At 49.5% G+C, this 14,004-nt stretch overlaps 1 protein-coding gene across 3 annotated transcripts in view; it reads right to left on the bottom strand.

The window, feature by feature from the left end:
* TMEM62 (transmembrane protein 62) overlaps positions 1–14,004 on the bottom strand; it is a 43,681-nt gene that overhangs the window by 5,763 nt on the left and 23,914 nt on the right. For all 3 annotated transcript variants that reach the window (XM_038741532.1, XM_038741531.1, XM_038741533.1), the window contains 4 exons: positions 13,734–13,889; positions 9,148–9,307; positions 1,867–1,980; positions 856–940 (listed from right to left, as the gene is read on the bottom strand). In XM_038741532.1, the coding sequence (XP_038597460.1) occupies positions 856–940; positions 1,867–1,980; positions 9,148–9,307; positions 13,734–13,889 (515 nt within the window). The remainder of the gene's footprint in view (positions 1–855; positions 941–1,866; positions 1,981–9,147; positions 9,308–13,733; positions 13,890–14,004) is intronic.

The following is a 14,004-nucleotide window of genomic DNA, read 5'->3' as shown; positions in this document are numbered from 1 at the left end:
AGTGCTTTGCACATAGTAAGCGCTTAACAAATACCATCATTGGAGAAGCAGCGTGGCTCAGTGGGAAGAGTCCGGGCTTTGGAGTCAGAGGTCGTGAGTTCAAATCCCTGCTCCGCCAATTGTCAGCTGGGTGACTTGGGGCAAGTCACTTTGCTTCTCTGGGCCTCAGTTCCCTCAACTGTAAAATGGGGATGAAGACTGTGAGAAGCCCCCCCGTGGGACAACCTGATCACCTTGTATCCTCCCCAGCGCTTCGAACAGTGCTTTGCACATAGTAAGCGCTTAATAAATGCCATCATCATCATCGTCATCAGAACGGATAATTGGATTTTGATTATAAACCAAGAGTTTATGTCTATAATATCTATTTTATATCAGTAAACTCACAAAGATCATTTCAAGTTGGCATTTCTGAGCCGACTCGCTGTCGTACGAGCCTTAGCCGTGAACGTTGGTTGCCAGATAATAATAATAATAATGATGGCATTTGTTAAGCGCTTACTATGTGCAGAGCACTGTTCTAAGCGCTGGGGGTGGATACAGGGTGATCAAGTTGTCCCACATGGGGCTCACAGTCTTAATCCCCATTTTACAGATGAGGTAACTGAGGCTCAGAGAAGTTAAGCGACTTGCCCAAGGTCACACAGCAGACATGTGGCGGAGCCGGGATTCGAAAACCGTATCAGAAACGCTATTTGGGATGGGGGGATTTCAAAACCCGGACGACGGTAGCGGGGAAACCACCTGGTCTGAGTCGTCGAATGGTGGAATCAAACTGCTAACGTTAGCCCCGTGGCCCGGATGGCATTGGGCTGAATGGCGTTCAGAAAGAAGCCAAGAAGTACAGCATCTTACCTTTAAGCACTGGTTTTCTGAGGAACCTGAAAATCAGAAGGAGGGCCAGTTGGGCAACCAGAAGCAGCCCAAAAATGATCCGAGCCTGCAGAGGAAAACGGGCCTGTGAGAGAGCCTCGCTAACAACATGGCTCCCGGAAGGCCGAGGGGTCGGATTTTGGGGGGGAACACGTAATCTTTATAACCCACGGGAAACGGTTTTATAGTGCGAGCTCTAGACATCCGACAATCAGGGTCACAGGGCGTTTGCAGAGGAAAAGGGGCCTATGAGAGAGCCTCGCTAACAACATGGATCCCAGAAGGCTGAGGGTTCGGATTTTGGTGGGGAACATGTAATTTTTACAACCCACGGGGAACGGTTTTAAAGTGCTAGCTCTAGACATCCGACAATCAGGGTCACAGAGCGTTTGCAGAGGAAAACGGGCCTATGAGAGAACCTCGCTAACAACATGGATCCCGGAAGGCCCAGGGGTCGAGTTTTGGCGGGGACCACGTAATCTTTACAACCCACGGGGAGTGGTTTTATAGTGCTAGCTCTAGACATCCGACAATCAGGGTCACAGAGCGTTTGCAGAGGAAAACGGGCCTATGAGAGAGCCTCGCTAACAACATGGATCCCGGAAGGCCAAGGGTTCCGGTTTTGGCAGGGAACACGTAATCTTTACAATTCATGGGGAGTGGTTTTATAGTGCTAGCTCTAGACAATCAGGATCACAGGGAGTTGCACTTTGGGAGGATAAGAAAGCCTCGTAAACGAATGGCTTTTATGAAGGGGAAGAGTCGCCTTTCCAATCGGTCGGAACTACCACCGTCCACACCAGAACCGTGCCTAGATTCCTCAGGTGGTACAGGACGGCCAAACCCCCGTCTCTACTCTCAATTCAGGGCTTCGGTTCTTGGAAATCCCCCTTCCCACGTGATCCCTTTATCGGGGGGCAGTCGCAGTCCCGACCCGCAGCGAAACTCGGAACGGATAGTCACAGCCCACGGACCCCTCAGGGATGGACCTACCACGACATAGTGATCGGTGAGGAGAATGAATGAAGGCAAGAAGCCAAATCTGAGAGGAGTATCTTCTTGCAGAGAAAACACATGGCGAACAGTGCTACTTCTTCCGGTGGAATCCTAAGGGCAAACAGAGGGAAAGCAGCGCGTTTCCAAATTGAATTCATTAATTCAATCGTATTTATTGAGCGCTTACTGTGTGCAGAGCACTGTACTAAGCGCTTGGGAAGTACAAGTTTGCAACATAGAGAAACGGTCCCTACCCAACGGCGGGCTCACAGTCTAGAAGGGGAAGACAGACAACAAAATAAGACATATTAACAAAATAAAACAGAATAAATTTGTACAAATAAAATAACTAACTAAATAAATAAATACGCACGTGACTCCGAGACACGCTCTCTGACAAGTGGCAACGCCGCTTGTTGGCTTTCTGCGTTCTCGGGAATAATTGGGCTTAATGGTAAGTGGGAGGCCAGGAGATCTAGTATTTACCAGAAAGGAATAATCCAGCTCCTTCATCATCATCAGTGGTTACTGAGGGCCTGCTTCATTCATTCATTCATTCATTCATTCATTCAATCGTATTTATTGAGCGCTTACTGTGTGCAGAGCACTGTACTAAGCGCTTGGGAAGTACAAGCTGGCAACATATAGAGACGGTGCCTACCCAACAGCGGGATCACTCACTACTTCCCGTGAGCAGAACATTGAGGTGTGAAATAATAATAATAATAATAGCATTTATTAAGCGCTTGCTATGTGCAAAGCACCGTTCGAAGCGCTGGGGAGGTTACAAGGTAATCAAATAATAATAAGAGCGTTTATTAGGTGCTTGCTATGTGCAAAGCACCGTTTGAAGCACTGTGGAGGTTACAAGGTGATCAAATAATAATAATAAGAGCGTTTATTAAGCGCTTGCTATGTGCGAAGCACCGTTCGAAGCGCTGGGGAGGTTACAAGGTGATCAGGTTGTCCCACGGGGGGCTCACAGTCTTCATCCCCATTTTACAGATGAGGTCACTGAGGCCCAGAGAAGTGAAGTGACTTGGCCAAAGTCATCCGGCTGACAATTGGCGGAGCCGGGATTAGAACCCACGACCTCGGGCTCCAAAGCCCGGGCTCTTTCTACTGAGCCACGCTGCTTCTCTATGAAAGAAGATGACCAAGTCTCTGCCCTCAAGGAGCTACGGGAGGGTGACGAAGCGATAGAAATAGCGGAGAAAAAAGACACAGTTGGTAACAATGAAATTCAGCACTAAAGCGAATAACCCAAGAATCCCAAATGTGCTAAAGCTGGCTGATGGGAAGAACTGAGCCCGCTGTTGGGTAGGGACCGTCTCTATATGTTGCCAACTTGTACTTCCCAAGCGCTTAGTACAGTGCTCTGCACACAGTAAGCACTCAATAAATACGACTGATTGATTGATGTGAGGATAAATCAGGGACTGTCTCCTAGAAGAGGTAGATTTTTTTTTAGGGGGCTCTGAATTAGTGAAGGGATGGGCCCTAGCAGATGGACTTTTGGCCACTTGTGGACATAGATCTACTCAACTGAAAATTCGATTTGACTCTGCTTCCTCCGCTGGTGAAATTTTCCACCTCCCCTGTTAGAGTGTAAGCTCCCCGGGGGTAGCGAATATGTCTCGTAGTGTGCTGCACTTTTCTGGTGCCAGTATTATTATTATTATGGCATTTATTAAGCGCTGACTATGTGCAAAGCACTGTTCTAAGCACTGGGGAGGTTACAAAGTGATCGGGTCGTCCCATGTGAGGCTCACAGTCTTAATCCCCATTTTACAGATGAGGGAACTGAGGCCCAGGGAATAATAATAATGATGGTATTTGTTAAGCGCTATGTGCAAAGCACTGTTCTAAGCACTGGGGAGGTTACAAGGTGATTGGGTCATCCCACGTGGGGCTCACAGTCTTAATCCCCATTTTACAGATGAGGGAACTGAGGCCCAGAGAATAATAATAGTGATCGTACTTGTTAAGTGCTTACTATGTGCAAAGCACTGTTCTAAACGCTGGGGAGGTTACAAGGTGATCGGGTTGTCATGTGAGGCTCACAATCTTAATCCCCATTATAAAGATGAGGGAACTGAGGCCCAGAGAATAATAATAATGATGGCATTTGTTAAGCGCTTACTATGTGCAAAGCACCGTTCTAAGCGCTGGGGAGGTTACAAGGTGATTGGGTTGTCCCATGTGAGGCTCACAATCTTAATCCCCATTTTAGAGATGAGGGAACTGAGGCCCAGAGAATAATAATAATGATGGTATTTGTTAAGCGCTTACTATGTGCAAAGCACCGTTCTAAGTGCTGGGGAGGTTACAAGGTGATCGGGTCGTCCCATGAGGCTCACAATCTTAATCCCCATTTTAGAGATGAGGGAACTGAGGCCCAGAGAATAATAATAATAATAATAATAATGATGCCCTCTCAAAGGTCACCAATGACCTCCTGCTTGCCAAATCCAACGGCTCATACTCTGTCCTAATCCTCCTCGACCTCTCAGCTGCCTTCGACACTGTGGACCACCCCCTTCTCCTCAACACGTTATCTGGCCTTGGCTTCACAGACTCCGTCCTCTCCTGGTTCTCCTCTTACCTCTCCGGTCGTTCTTTCTCAGTCTCTTTTGCAGGCTCCTCCTCCCCCTCCCATCCCCTTACTGTGGGGGTTCCCCAAGGGTCAGTGCTTGGTCCCCTTCTGTTCTCGATCTACACTCACTCCCTTGGTGACCTCATTCGCTCCCACGGCTTCAACTATCATCTCTACGCTGATGACACTCAGATCTACACCTCTGCCCCTGCTCTCTCCCCGTCTCTCCAGGCTCGCATCTCCTCCTGCCTTCAAGACATCTCCATCTGGATGTCTGCCCACCACCTAAAGCTCAACATGTCGAAGACTGAACTCCTTGTCTTCCCTCCCAAACCTTGTCCTCTCCCTGACTTTCCCATCGCTGTTGACGGCACTACCATCCTTCCCATCTCACAAGCCCGCAACCTTGGTGTCATCCTCGACTCCGCTCTCTCCTTCACCCCTCACATCCAAGCCGTCACCAAAACCTGCCGGTCTCAGCTCCACAACATTGCCAAGATCCGCCCTTTCCTCTCCATCCCAACCACTACCCTGCTCATTCAAGCTCTCATCCTATCCTGTCTGGACTACCGCATCAGCCTTCTCTCTGATCTCCCGTCCTCGTGTCTCTCTCCACTTCAATCCGTACTTCATGCTGCTGCCCGGATTGTCTTTGTCCAGAAACGCTCTGGGCATGTTACTCCCCTCCTCAAAAATCTCCAGTGGCTCCCAATCAATCTGCGCATCAGGCAGAGACTCCTCACCCTGGGCTTCCAGGCTGTCCATCCATCCCCTCGCCCCCTCCTACCTCACCTCCCTTCTCTCCTTCTCCAGCCCAGCTCGCCCCCTCCGCTCCTCCGCCGCTAATCTCCTCCCCGTGCCTCGTTCTCGCCTGTCCCGCCGTCGACCCCCGGCCCATGTCATCCCCCGGGCCTGGAACGCCCTCCCTCTGCCCATCCGCCAAGCTAGCCCTCTGCCTCCCTTCAAGGCCCTGCTGACAGCTCACCTCCTCCAGGAGGCCTTCCCAGACTGAGCCCCTTCCTTCCTCTCCCCCTCGTCCCCCTCTCCATCCCCCCCCATCTTACCTCCTTCCCTTCCCCACAGCACCTGTATATATGTATATATGTTTGCATATATTTATTACTCTATTTATTTATTTATTTATTTTATTTGTACATATCTATTCTATTTATTTTATTTTGTTAGTATGTTTGGTTTTGTTCTCTGTCTCCCCCTTTTAGACTGTGAGCCCACTGTTGGGTAGGGACTGTCTCTATATGTTGCCAATTTGTACTTCCCAAGCACTTAGTACAGTGCTCTGCACATAGTAAGCGCTCAATAAATACGATTGATGATTATGATGATTTGTTAAGCGCTTACTATGTACAAAGCACTGTTCTAAGCGCTGAGGAGGTTACAAGGTGATTGGGTTGCCCCTTTCCAGATGAGGGAACTGAGGCCCAGAGAATAATAATAATGATAGTATTTGTTAAGCGCTTACTATGTGCAAATCACTGTCCTAAGCGCTGGGGAGGTTACAAAGTGATCGGGTCGTCCCATGTGAGGCTCACAATCTTAATCCCCATTTTAAAGATGAGGGAACTGAGGCCCAGAGAATAATAATAATGATGGTATTTGTTAAGTGCTTACTATGTGCAAAGCACTGTTCTAAGCGCTGGGGAGGTTACAAGGTGATCAGGTTGTCCCATGTGAGGCTCACAGTCTTAATCCCCATTTTACAGGTGAGGGAACTGCGGCCCAGAGAATAATAATAATGATGGTACTTGTTAAGTGCTTAATATGTGCAAAGCACTGTTCTAAATGCTGGGGAGGTTACAAGGTGATCGGGTCGTCCCTTTCCAGATGAGGGAACTGAGGCCCAGAGAATAATAATAGTAATGGCATTTATTAAGCGCTTACTATGTGCAAAGCACTGTTCTAAGCGCTGGGGGGGTTACAAGGTGATCAGGTCGCCCCTTTCCAGATGAGGGAACTGAGGCCCAGAGAATAATAATAATGATGGCATTTGTTAAGCGCTTACTATGTGCAAAGCACTGTTCTAAGCGCTGGGGGGGTTACAAGGTGATCAGGTCGTCCCTTTCCAGATGAGGGAACTGAGGCCCAGGGAATAATAATAATGATGGTATTTGTTAAGCACTTACTATGTGCAAAGCACTATCCTAAATGCTGGGGAGGTTACAAGGTGATCGGGTCGTCCCATGTGAAGCTCACAATCGTAATCCCCATTTTACAGATGAGGGAACTGAGGCCCAGATAATAATAATAATGATGGTATTTGTTAAGCGCTTACTATGTGCAAAGCACTGTTCTAAGCGCTGGGGAGATACAAGGTGATCGGGTGGTCCCACGTGGGGCTCACAGTCTTAATCCCCATTTTCCAGATGAGGGAACTGAGGCCCAGAGAAGTGAAGCGACTCGCCCAGTCACCCAGCTGACAAGTGGCGGAGCCGGGATTTGAACCCGTGACCTCGGACTCCAAAGCTCAGGCTCTTTCCACAGAACCACGCTGCTGCCAGTACAGTGCGTTGCATTCGGTAGGCATTCGCTCAGTACGCGACTATTATTACTACCACGACTGTGAGAAATACCCCGAGTTTGTAAGCCTACCTGCCTAGTATTCCGAACAATAGACTGTAATTCCCTGTAATTCCAGTATTCCCTGGAATTCCGAACAATAGACTGTAAGCAGGGAATCTTACAGTTACGTTTTATAATTTTCTTTCCAACTTGGACTTCCCAAGCGCTTAGTACAATGCTCTGCACACAGTAAGTGCTCAGTAAGTACGATTGAATGAATCTGTTTACCAACTGTTGTACTCTCCCAAGCACTTGGTCCAGGGCTCTGTATGCAGGAAGCGCTCAATAAATAAATCCCACCGCCGGATTGATTCTCAGGCCTTTCGAGAGACTGCAATTTGAAGTCAAGGGAAGGATGGCAGCGGTTTACTCAATCTCGGGCCGTTCTAACCGGCCAACTGTGTGTATTGGAGAATGCACGGAGAAGCAGCGTGGCTCAGTGGAAAGAGTCCGGGCTCTGGATTCTGAGGTCATGGGTTCGAATCCCGGCTCCGCCACTTGTCTGCTGGGTGACTTTGGGCGAGTCGCTTCACTTCTCTGGGCCTCAGTGACCTCATCTGGAAAATGGGGATGAAGGTTGGGAGCCCCAGTGGGACAACCTGATCGCCTCGTAACCTCCCCAGCACTTAGAACAGTGCTTTGCACATAGTCAGCGCTTAATAAATGCCATTATTATTATTATTATTATTATTATTATTGAGAGCCTCCTCCTCTGTTTCTCCTTTATCCTACCACCCTCTCTTTCCTACCCGGGAGGCTGAGAGGAGAGAAAACCTGACACATTTAAGGCGCAGGAAACGAAAACGCGGTCCCCTGCCCTCGACTTCTCAACTGCTTTTCCGTCTGAATCTCGGACCGCTCGGGTGGGCCCATTTGTGGCCGAAGTTGAACGTTTTGGAGGCCTGATGGGGAGGGTGCAGATAATAATAATAATAATAATAATAATAATAACGGTATTTGTTAAGCGCTTACTATGTGCAAAGAACTGTTCAAGCGCTGGGGGTATACAAGGTGATCAGGTTGTCCCATGTGGGGCTCACAGTCTTAATCCCCATTTTACAGACGAGGTAACTGAGGCAGAGAGAAGTGAAGTGCCTTGCCCGAGGTCACATAGCTGACAAGTGGAGGAGTCGGGATTCGAACCCATGGCCTCTGACTCCCAAGCCTGTGCTCTTTCCCCTGAGCCGCGCTACTTGGGCATCAGGTGAACCCGCCTGTGTCCCGGCTCGGCCACGGGCCTGCTGGGTGATCTTGGGCAGGTCACTTGACTTCTCTGTCCCTCAGTTTTCTCATCGGTAAAATGGAAAGGAAATGACCCGGTCTACCTTCCCCTGGGACCGTGAGGTGCCTACCCCCATTCGGTTCTCAAAAACTACCGGATACCGACGTGTACGGTCTGCTGACCCTGGGTCAACTCCGGCGCTTATCACAGTGCTCGGGTCTAGAGTCAACGTTCGGTAAACATCACAATTATCATTCATTCATTCATTCAATCATATTTATTGAGTGCTTACTGTGTGCAGAGCACTGTACTAAGCGCTTGGGCAGTACAAGTTGGCAACATATAGAGACAGTCCCTACCCGACAGCGGGCTCACAGTCTTATCATTATGTGTTTCGAGGTGCTTCGAAGCAGCAGCAGCGTGGCTCAGTGGACTTGGGAGCCAGAGATTGTGGGTTCAAATCCCGGCCCTGCCGCTTGTCGGCTGTGTGACTTTGGGCAAGTCACTTCACTTCTCTGGGCCTTGGTTCCCGCATCTGTAAAATGGGGATGAAGACTGGGAGCCCCCCGTGGGACGACCTGCTCACCTCGTCTCCTCCCCAGCGCTTAGAACAGTGCTTTGCACATAGTTTCTAGACTGTGAGCCCGCTGTCAGTTAGGGACCGTCTCTAGATGTTGCCGACTTGTACTTCCCAAGCACTTAGTCCAGTGCTCTGCACACAGTAAGCGCTCAATAAATATGACTGAATGAATGAATGAATAGTAATGCCACGGTTACTATTCTTTTCATTTCCCTAAAACCAACCGTCGCCACGCCAGTGTGAGAAGCGGGCTCGTCCCATCCAGGCGTCCGTCGCGCGGCTGGAGAAAGGCCGACAGCTCACCTGAACGGTCACCTCTATGTGATGTGACCCTTGACTGTAGTTTCGGGGGTCCCATTTCAGGACGAAAAGAGGGCCAGACACACCAACGGCGTTTCCCAAATACCGTCCATCCACCCTGACAGCTACAGCGGTAACAGGCGATGGGGAGAAGGCCAAGAGTCTAGAAGAAGAAGGTGAGAATCGGTTGAGGGGGGATGTCGGCCCTTGGCTGGCTCCAAGAGGGGGGCGACTTGCGCGTCTCCCAAAAGGTTTCAAGGCATCGGAGAAACTACGTTCCCCTCTGTTGCTACAGTGCTCTGCACACAGTAAGCGCTCAATAAATACGACTGATTGATTGATTGATTGTCCCCGCGCAGACAGGGGTCGGGTCTGACAAGTTAAATCCAACTCTTCTAGAAGAAGGACCACCAGGCCCTCAAAGATGAAGACCCCTATCTACGAGGAATATATATATATCCTGTATATATGTTTGTACATATTTATTACTCTATTTATTTTACTTGTACATATCTATTCTATTTATTTTATTTTGTTAGTATGTTTGGTTTTGTTGTCTGTCTCCCCCTTTTAGACAGTGAGCCCACTGTTGGGTAGGGACTGTCTCTAGATGTTGCCAATTTGTACTTCCCAAGCGCTTAGTACAGTGCTCTGCACATAGTAAGCGCTCAATAAATACGATTGATTGATTGATTGAGGATGATGGTATTTGTTAAGCGCTTACTATGTGGCAAGCACCGTTCTAAGCGCTGGGGGAGATACACGGTCATCAGGTTGTCCCCTGTGGGGCTCACAGTCTTCATGTTGCCAACTTGGACTTCCCAAGCGCTTAGTACAGTGCTCTGCACACAGTAAGCGCTCAGTAAATAAGATTGATTGATTGATTTATTCATCCCCATTTTACAGATGAGGTAACTGAGGCACAGAGAAGTAAAGTGACTTGCCCAAGGTCACACAGCTGACCGTCTCTACAGGTTGCCAACTTGTACTTCCCAAGAGCTTAGTCCAGTGCTCTGTACACAGTAAGCGCTCAATAAATATGACTGATTGATTGATTCATCCCCATTTTACAGATGAGGTAACTGAGGCACAGAGAAGTAAAGTGACTCGCCCAAGGTCACACAGCTGACCGTCTCTATAGGTTGCCAACTTGTACTTCCCAAGCGCTTAGTCCAGTGCTCTGCACACAGTAAGCGCTCAATAAATACGATTGATTGATTGATTCATCCCCATTTTACAGATGAGGTAACTGAGGCACAGAGAAGTAAAGTGACTCGCCCAAGGTCACACAGCTGACCGTCTCTATAGGTTGCCAACTTGTACTTCCCAAGCGCTTAGTCCAGTGCTCTGCACACAGTAAGCGCTCAATAAATATGATTGATTGATTGATTCATCCCCATTTTACAGATGAGGTAACTGAGGCACAGAGAAGTAAACTGAATCGCCCAAGGTCACACAGCTGACCGTCTCTATAGGTTGCCAACTTGTACTTCCCAAGCGCTTAGTCCAGTGCTCTGCACACAGTAAGCGCTCAATAAATATGATTGATTGATTGATTCATCCCCATTTTACAGATGAGGTAACTGAGGCACAGAGAAGTAAACTGAATCGCCCAAGGTCACACAGCTGACCGTCTCTATAGGTTGCCAACTTGTACTTCCCAAGCGCTTAGTCTAGTGCTCTGCACACAGTAAGCGCTCAATAGATACGATTGAATGAATGAAAAGCAGCGGAGCAGGAATTAGAACCCATGACCTCGGACTCCCAAGCCCGGGCTCTTTCCACTGGGCTGCGCTGCTTCCCTGGATGATGAAGTGGTTCACAAATTCCCGCACGGAGCTTAGAATAAGGCAGTTCCCTCGGTCAAAGGTCCCAGAATGCTCTTTCCGAACTCTCCCTCAATGCCTGTAATTTATTTATTAAACCTGTACTGTATTTATTTACTTATTTATTTAATGTCTGTCTACCTCTCTACCATAAGCCCACTGTGGGCAGGGAATGAGCCTGCTTATTGTTACAGCATGCTTCGGAGACGCAGCGTGGCTCAGCGGAAAGAGCCCGGGCTTTGGAGTCCAAGGTCACGGGTTCAAATCCCGGCTCTGCCGACTGTCAGTTGGGTGACTTTGGACGGGGCATCTTTTTGGTTTGTTGATTTTTTTTTACCAGAAATGCGGCTTTATGCATCGGTAATCACCTTTCTGCAGCTATCTAGGGATCCCGGAGCAATGGGCCGCGCAGAAAAGCTTGCGACCGGACGCTGCCCCTCCGACCGCATTCATTCAGTCGTATTTACTGAGCGCTTACTGCGGGCAGAGCACCGTACTAAGCGCTTGGGAAGTCCAAACTGGCAACGTATAGCGACGGTCCCTACCCGACAGTGGGCTCACGGTCTAGAAAGTGGGACTGTTCCCTCTGTTGTCTTAGGATAAGCACTTTCGGCTACCTTCTGAGGCGGCACGACTATGGCGGGGAAGGGGGATAACAAAGACAGGAGACGCCAAAGCTGCGACGTCTCTCACTTCTAGACTGGGAGCCCGCTGTCGGGTAGGGACCGTCTCTATACGTTGCCAACTTGGACTTCCCAAGCGCTTAGTACAGTGCTCTGCACACAGTAAGCGCTCAATAAATACGATTGATTGATTCTCAACGGCTCCAAGCGACGGTGCCAATCGCGAGGGACCTGCCGACGTCAGGGACCGCTCCGAGGGTCCGGGTTCTAATCTCCGTAGCTCTAAAGTGGCTCAGAATGGAGTAATCGTTGAGAGTGATCGGCCAGAGAAGAGCTTGGGGGACCGCAGGACTTGGTGGAAAGAGCAGCGAAGTCACGAGACCCAGGTTCTAACCCCAGCTCCTCCACAACTGGCTGGGTGACCTTGGACGAGTCACCTAACTTCTCCATGCACCTGTTTCTTCATCTGTAAAACCGGGATCAAACTGTAGGTTAACCCTGGCTCCTCCACGGCTGGCTGGGTGACCTTGGATGAGTCACTTAACTTCTCCATCTACCTGTTTCTTCATCTTTAAAACCGGGATAAAACTGTAGGTTAACCCCAGCTCCTCCACGGCTGGCTGGGTGACCTTGGACGAGTCACTTAACTTCTCCGTCCACCTGTTTCTTCATCTGTAAAACCGGGATAAAACTGTCGGTTAACCCCAGCTCCTCCAGGCTGGCTGGGTGACCTTGGACGAGTCACTTAACTTCTCCGTCCACCTATTTCTTCATCTGTAAAACCAGGATAAAACTGTAGGTTAACCCCCGCTCCTCCACGGCTGGCTGGGTGACCTTGGATGAGTCACTTAACTTCTCCATCTACCTGTTTCTTCATCTTTAAAACCGGGATAAAACTGTAGGTTAACCCCAGCTCCTCCACGGCTGGCTGGGTGACCTTGGACGAGTCACTTAACTTCTCCGTCCACCTGTTTCTTCATCTGTAAAACCGGGATAAAACTGTCGGTTAACCCCAGCTCCTCCAGGCTGGCTGGGTGACCTTGGACGAGTCACTTAACTTCTCCGTCCACCTATTTCTTCATCTGTAAAACCAGGATAAAACTGTAGGTTAACCCCCGCTCCTCCACGGCTGGCTGGGTGACCTTGGACGAGTCACTTAACTTCTCCGTGCACCTGTTTCTTCATCTGTAAAACCGGGATAAAACTGTCGGTTAACCCCAGCTTCTCCATGCCTGGCTGGGTGACCTTGGACGAGTCACTTAACTTCTCCGTCCACCTGTTTCTTCATCTATAAAACCGGGATCAAACTGTAGGTTGATCCCAGCTCCTCCAGGCTGGCTGGGTGACCTTGGACGAGTCACCTAACTTCTCCGTGCACCTGTTTCTTCATCTGTAAAACTGGGATCAAACTGTAGGTTAACCCCAGCTCCTCCACGGCTGGCTGGGTGACCTTGGACGAGTCACTTAACTTCTCCGTTCACCTGTTTCTTCATCTGTAAAACTGGGATCAAACTGTAGGTTAACCCCGGCTCCTCCACGACTGGCTGGGTGACCTTGGACGAGTCACTTAACTTCTCCGTCCACCTGTTTCTTCATCTGTAAAACCGGGATCAAACTGTAGGTTAACCCCGGCTCCTCCACGGCTGGCTGGGTGACCCTGGACGAGTCACTTAACTTCTCCGTTCACCTGTTTCTTCATCTGTAAAACTGGGATAAAACTGTCGGTTAACCCCAGCTCCTCCACGGCTGGCTGAGTGACCTTGGATGAGTCACTTAACTTCTCCATGCTCCTGTTTCTTCATCTGTAAAACCGGGATAAAACCGTAGGTTAACCCCAGCTCCTCCGCGGCTGACTGGGTGACCTTGGACGAGTCACTTAACTTCTCCGTCCACCTGTTTCTTCATCTGTAAAGCCGGGATCAAACTGTAGGTCTTCCCACCACTTAGAAAAGCTCCATGCTGGGTAAGGACTCAGTCCAGCCTGATCATCCTGCAGCTATCTCAGCGGTTCGCACAGCGTTGGGCCCGCGGTAAGATCTTAATATTAAGAGAACCCCCCCCCCCCACGATTCCGCCCCCCTCTCTCGAGACAGACAGACTTGGAAAACCAGATTTGGCGGACAGTAAGATTCCCGCGTACCTTATGTGGGTGGAGTAGCGGATTCTTTGTAGGGGCTCGTGAGCCGAGCTGCTGTAGAGGAACGATTTGGGGTTGGTGACGAGGACTACGGGCCACCGGTCGAAAACCAAATCGGCGAAGCTGAAGAGGTCGTGGTCAAAAGCAAAGAGCCGGTACCTGAGGGGGAAAGGTCGGTTCAGTGAGGCGGTTCCTCGGGCTGCGGCTTGAAGCTTCGGAGAACGGAGCCCTTATTCCCCAGCTAAATAGAAAAAGGAAAGCTTTCTCCTTCTTA

The sequence above is a fragment of the Tachyglossus aculeatus genome, assembly GCF_015852505.1.
Source record: "Tachyglossus aculeatus isolate mTacAcu1 chromosome 12 unlocalized genomic scaffold, mTacAcu1.pri SUPER_6_unloc_1, whole genome shotgun sequence".
NCBI lineage: Eukaryota > Metazoa > Chordata > Mammalia > Monotremata > Tachyglossidae > Tachyglossus > Tachyglossus aculeatus.
This window is presented reverse-complemented; position numbering and strand designations above follow the sequence as displayed.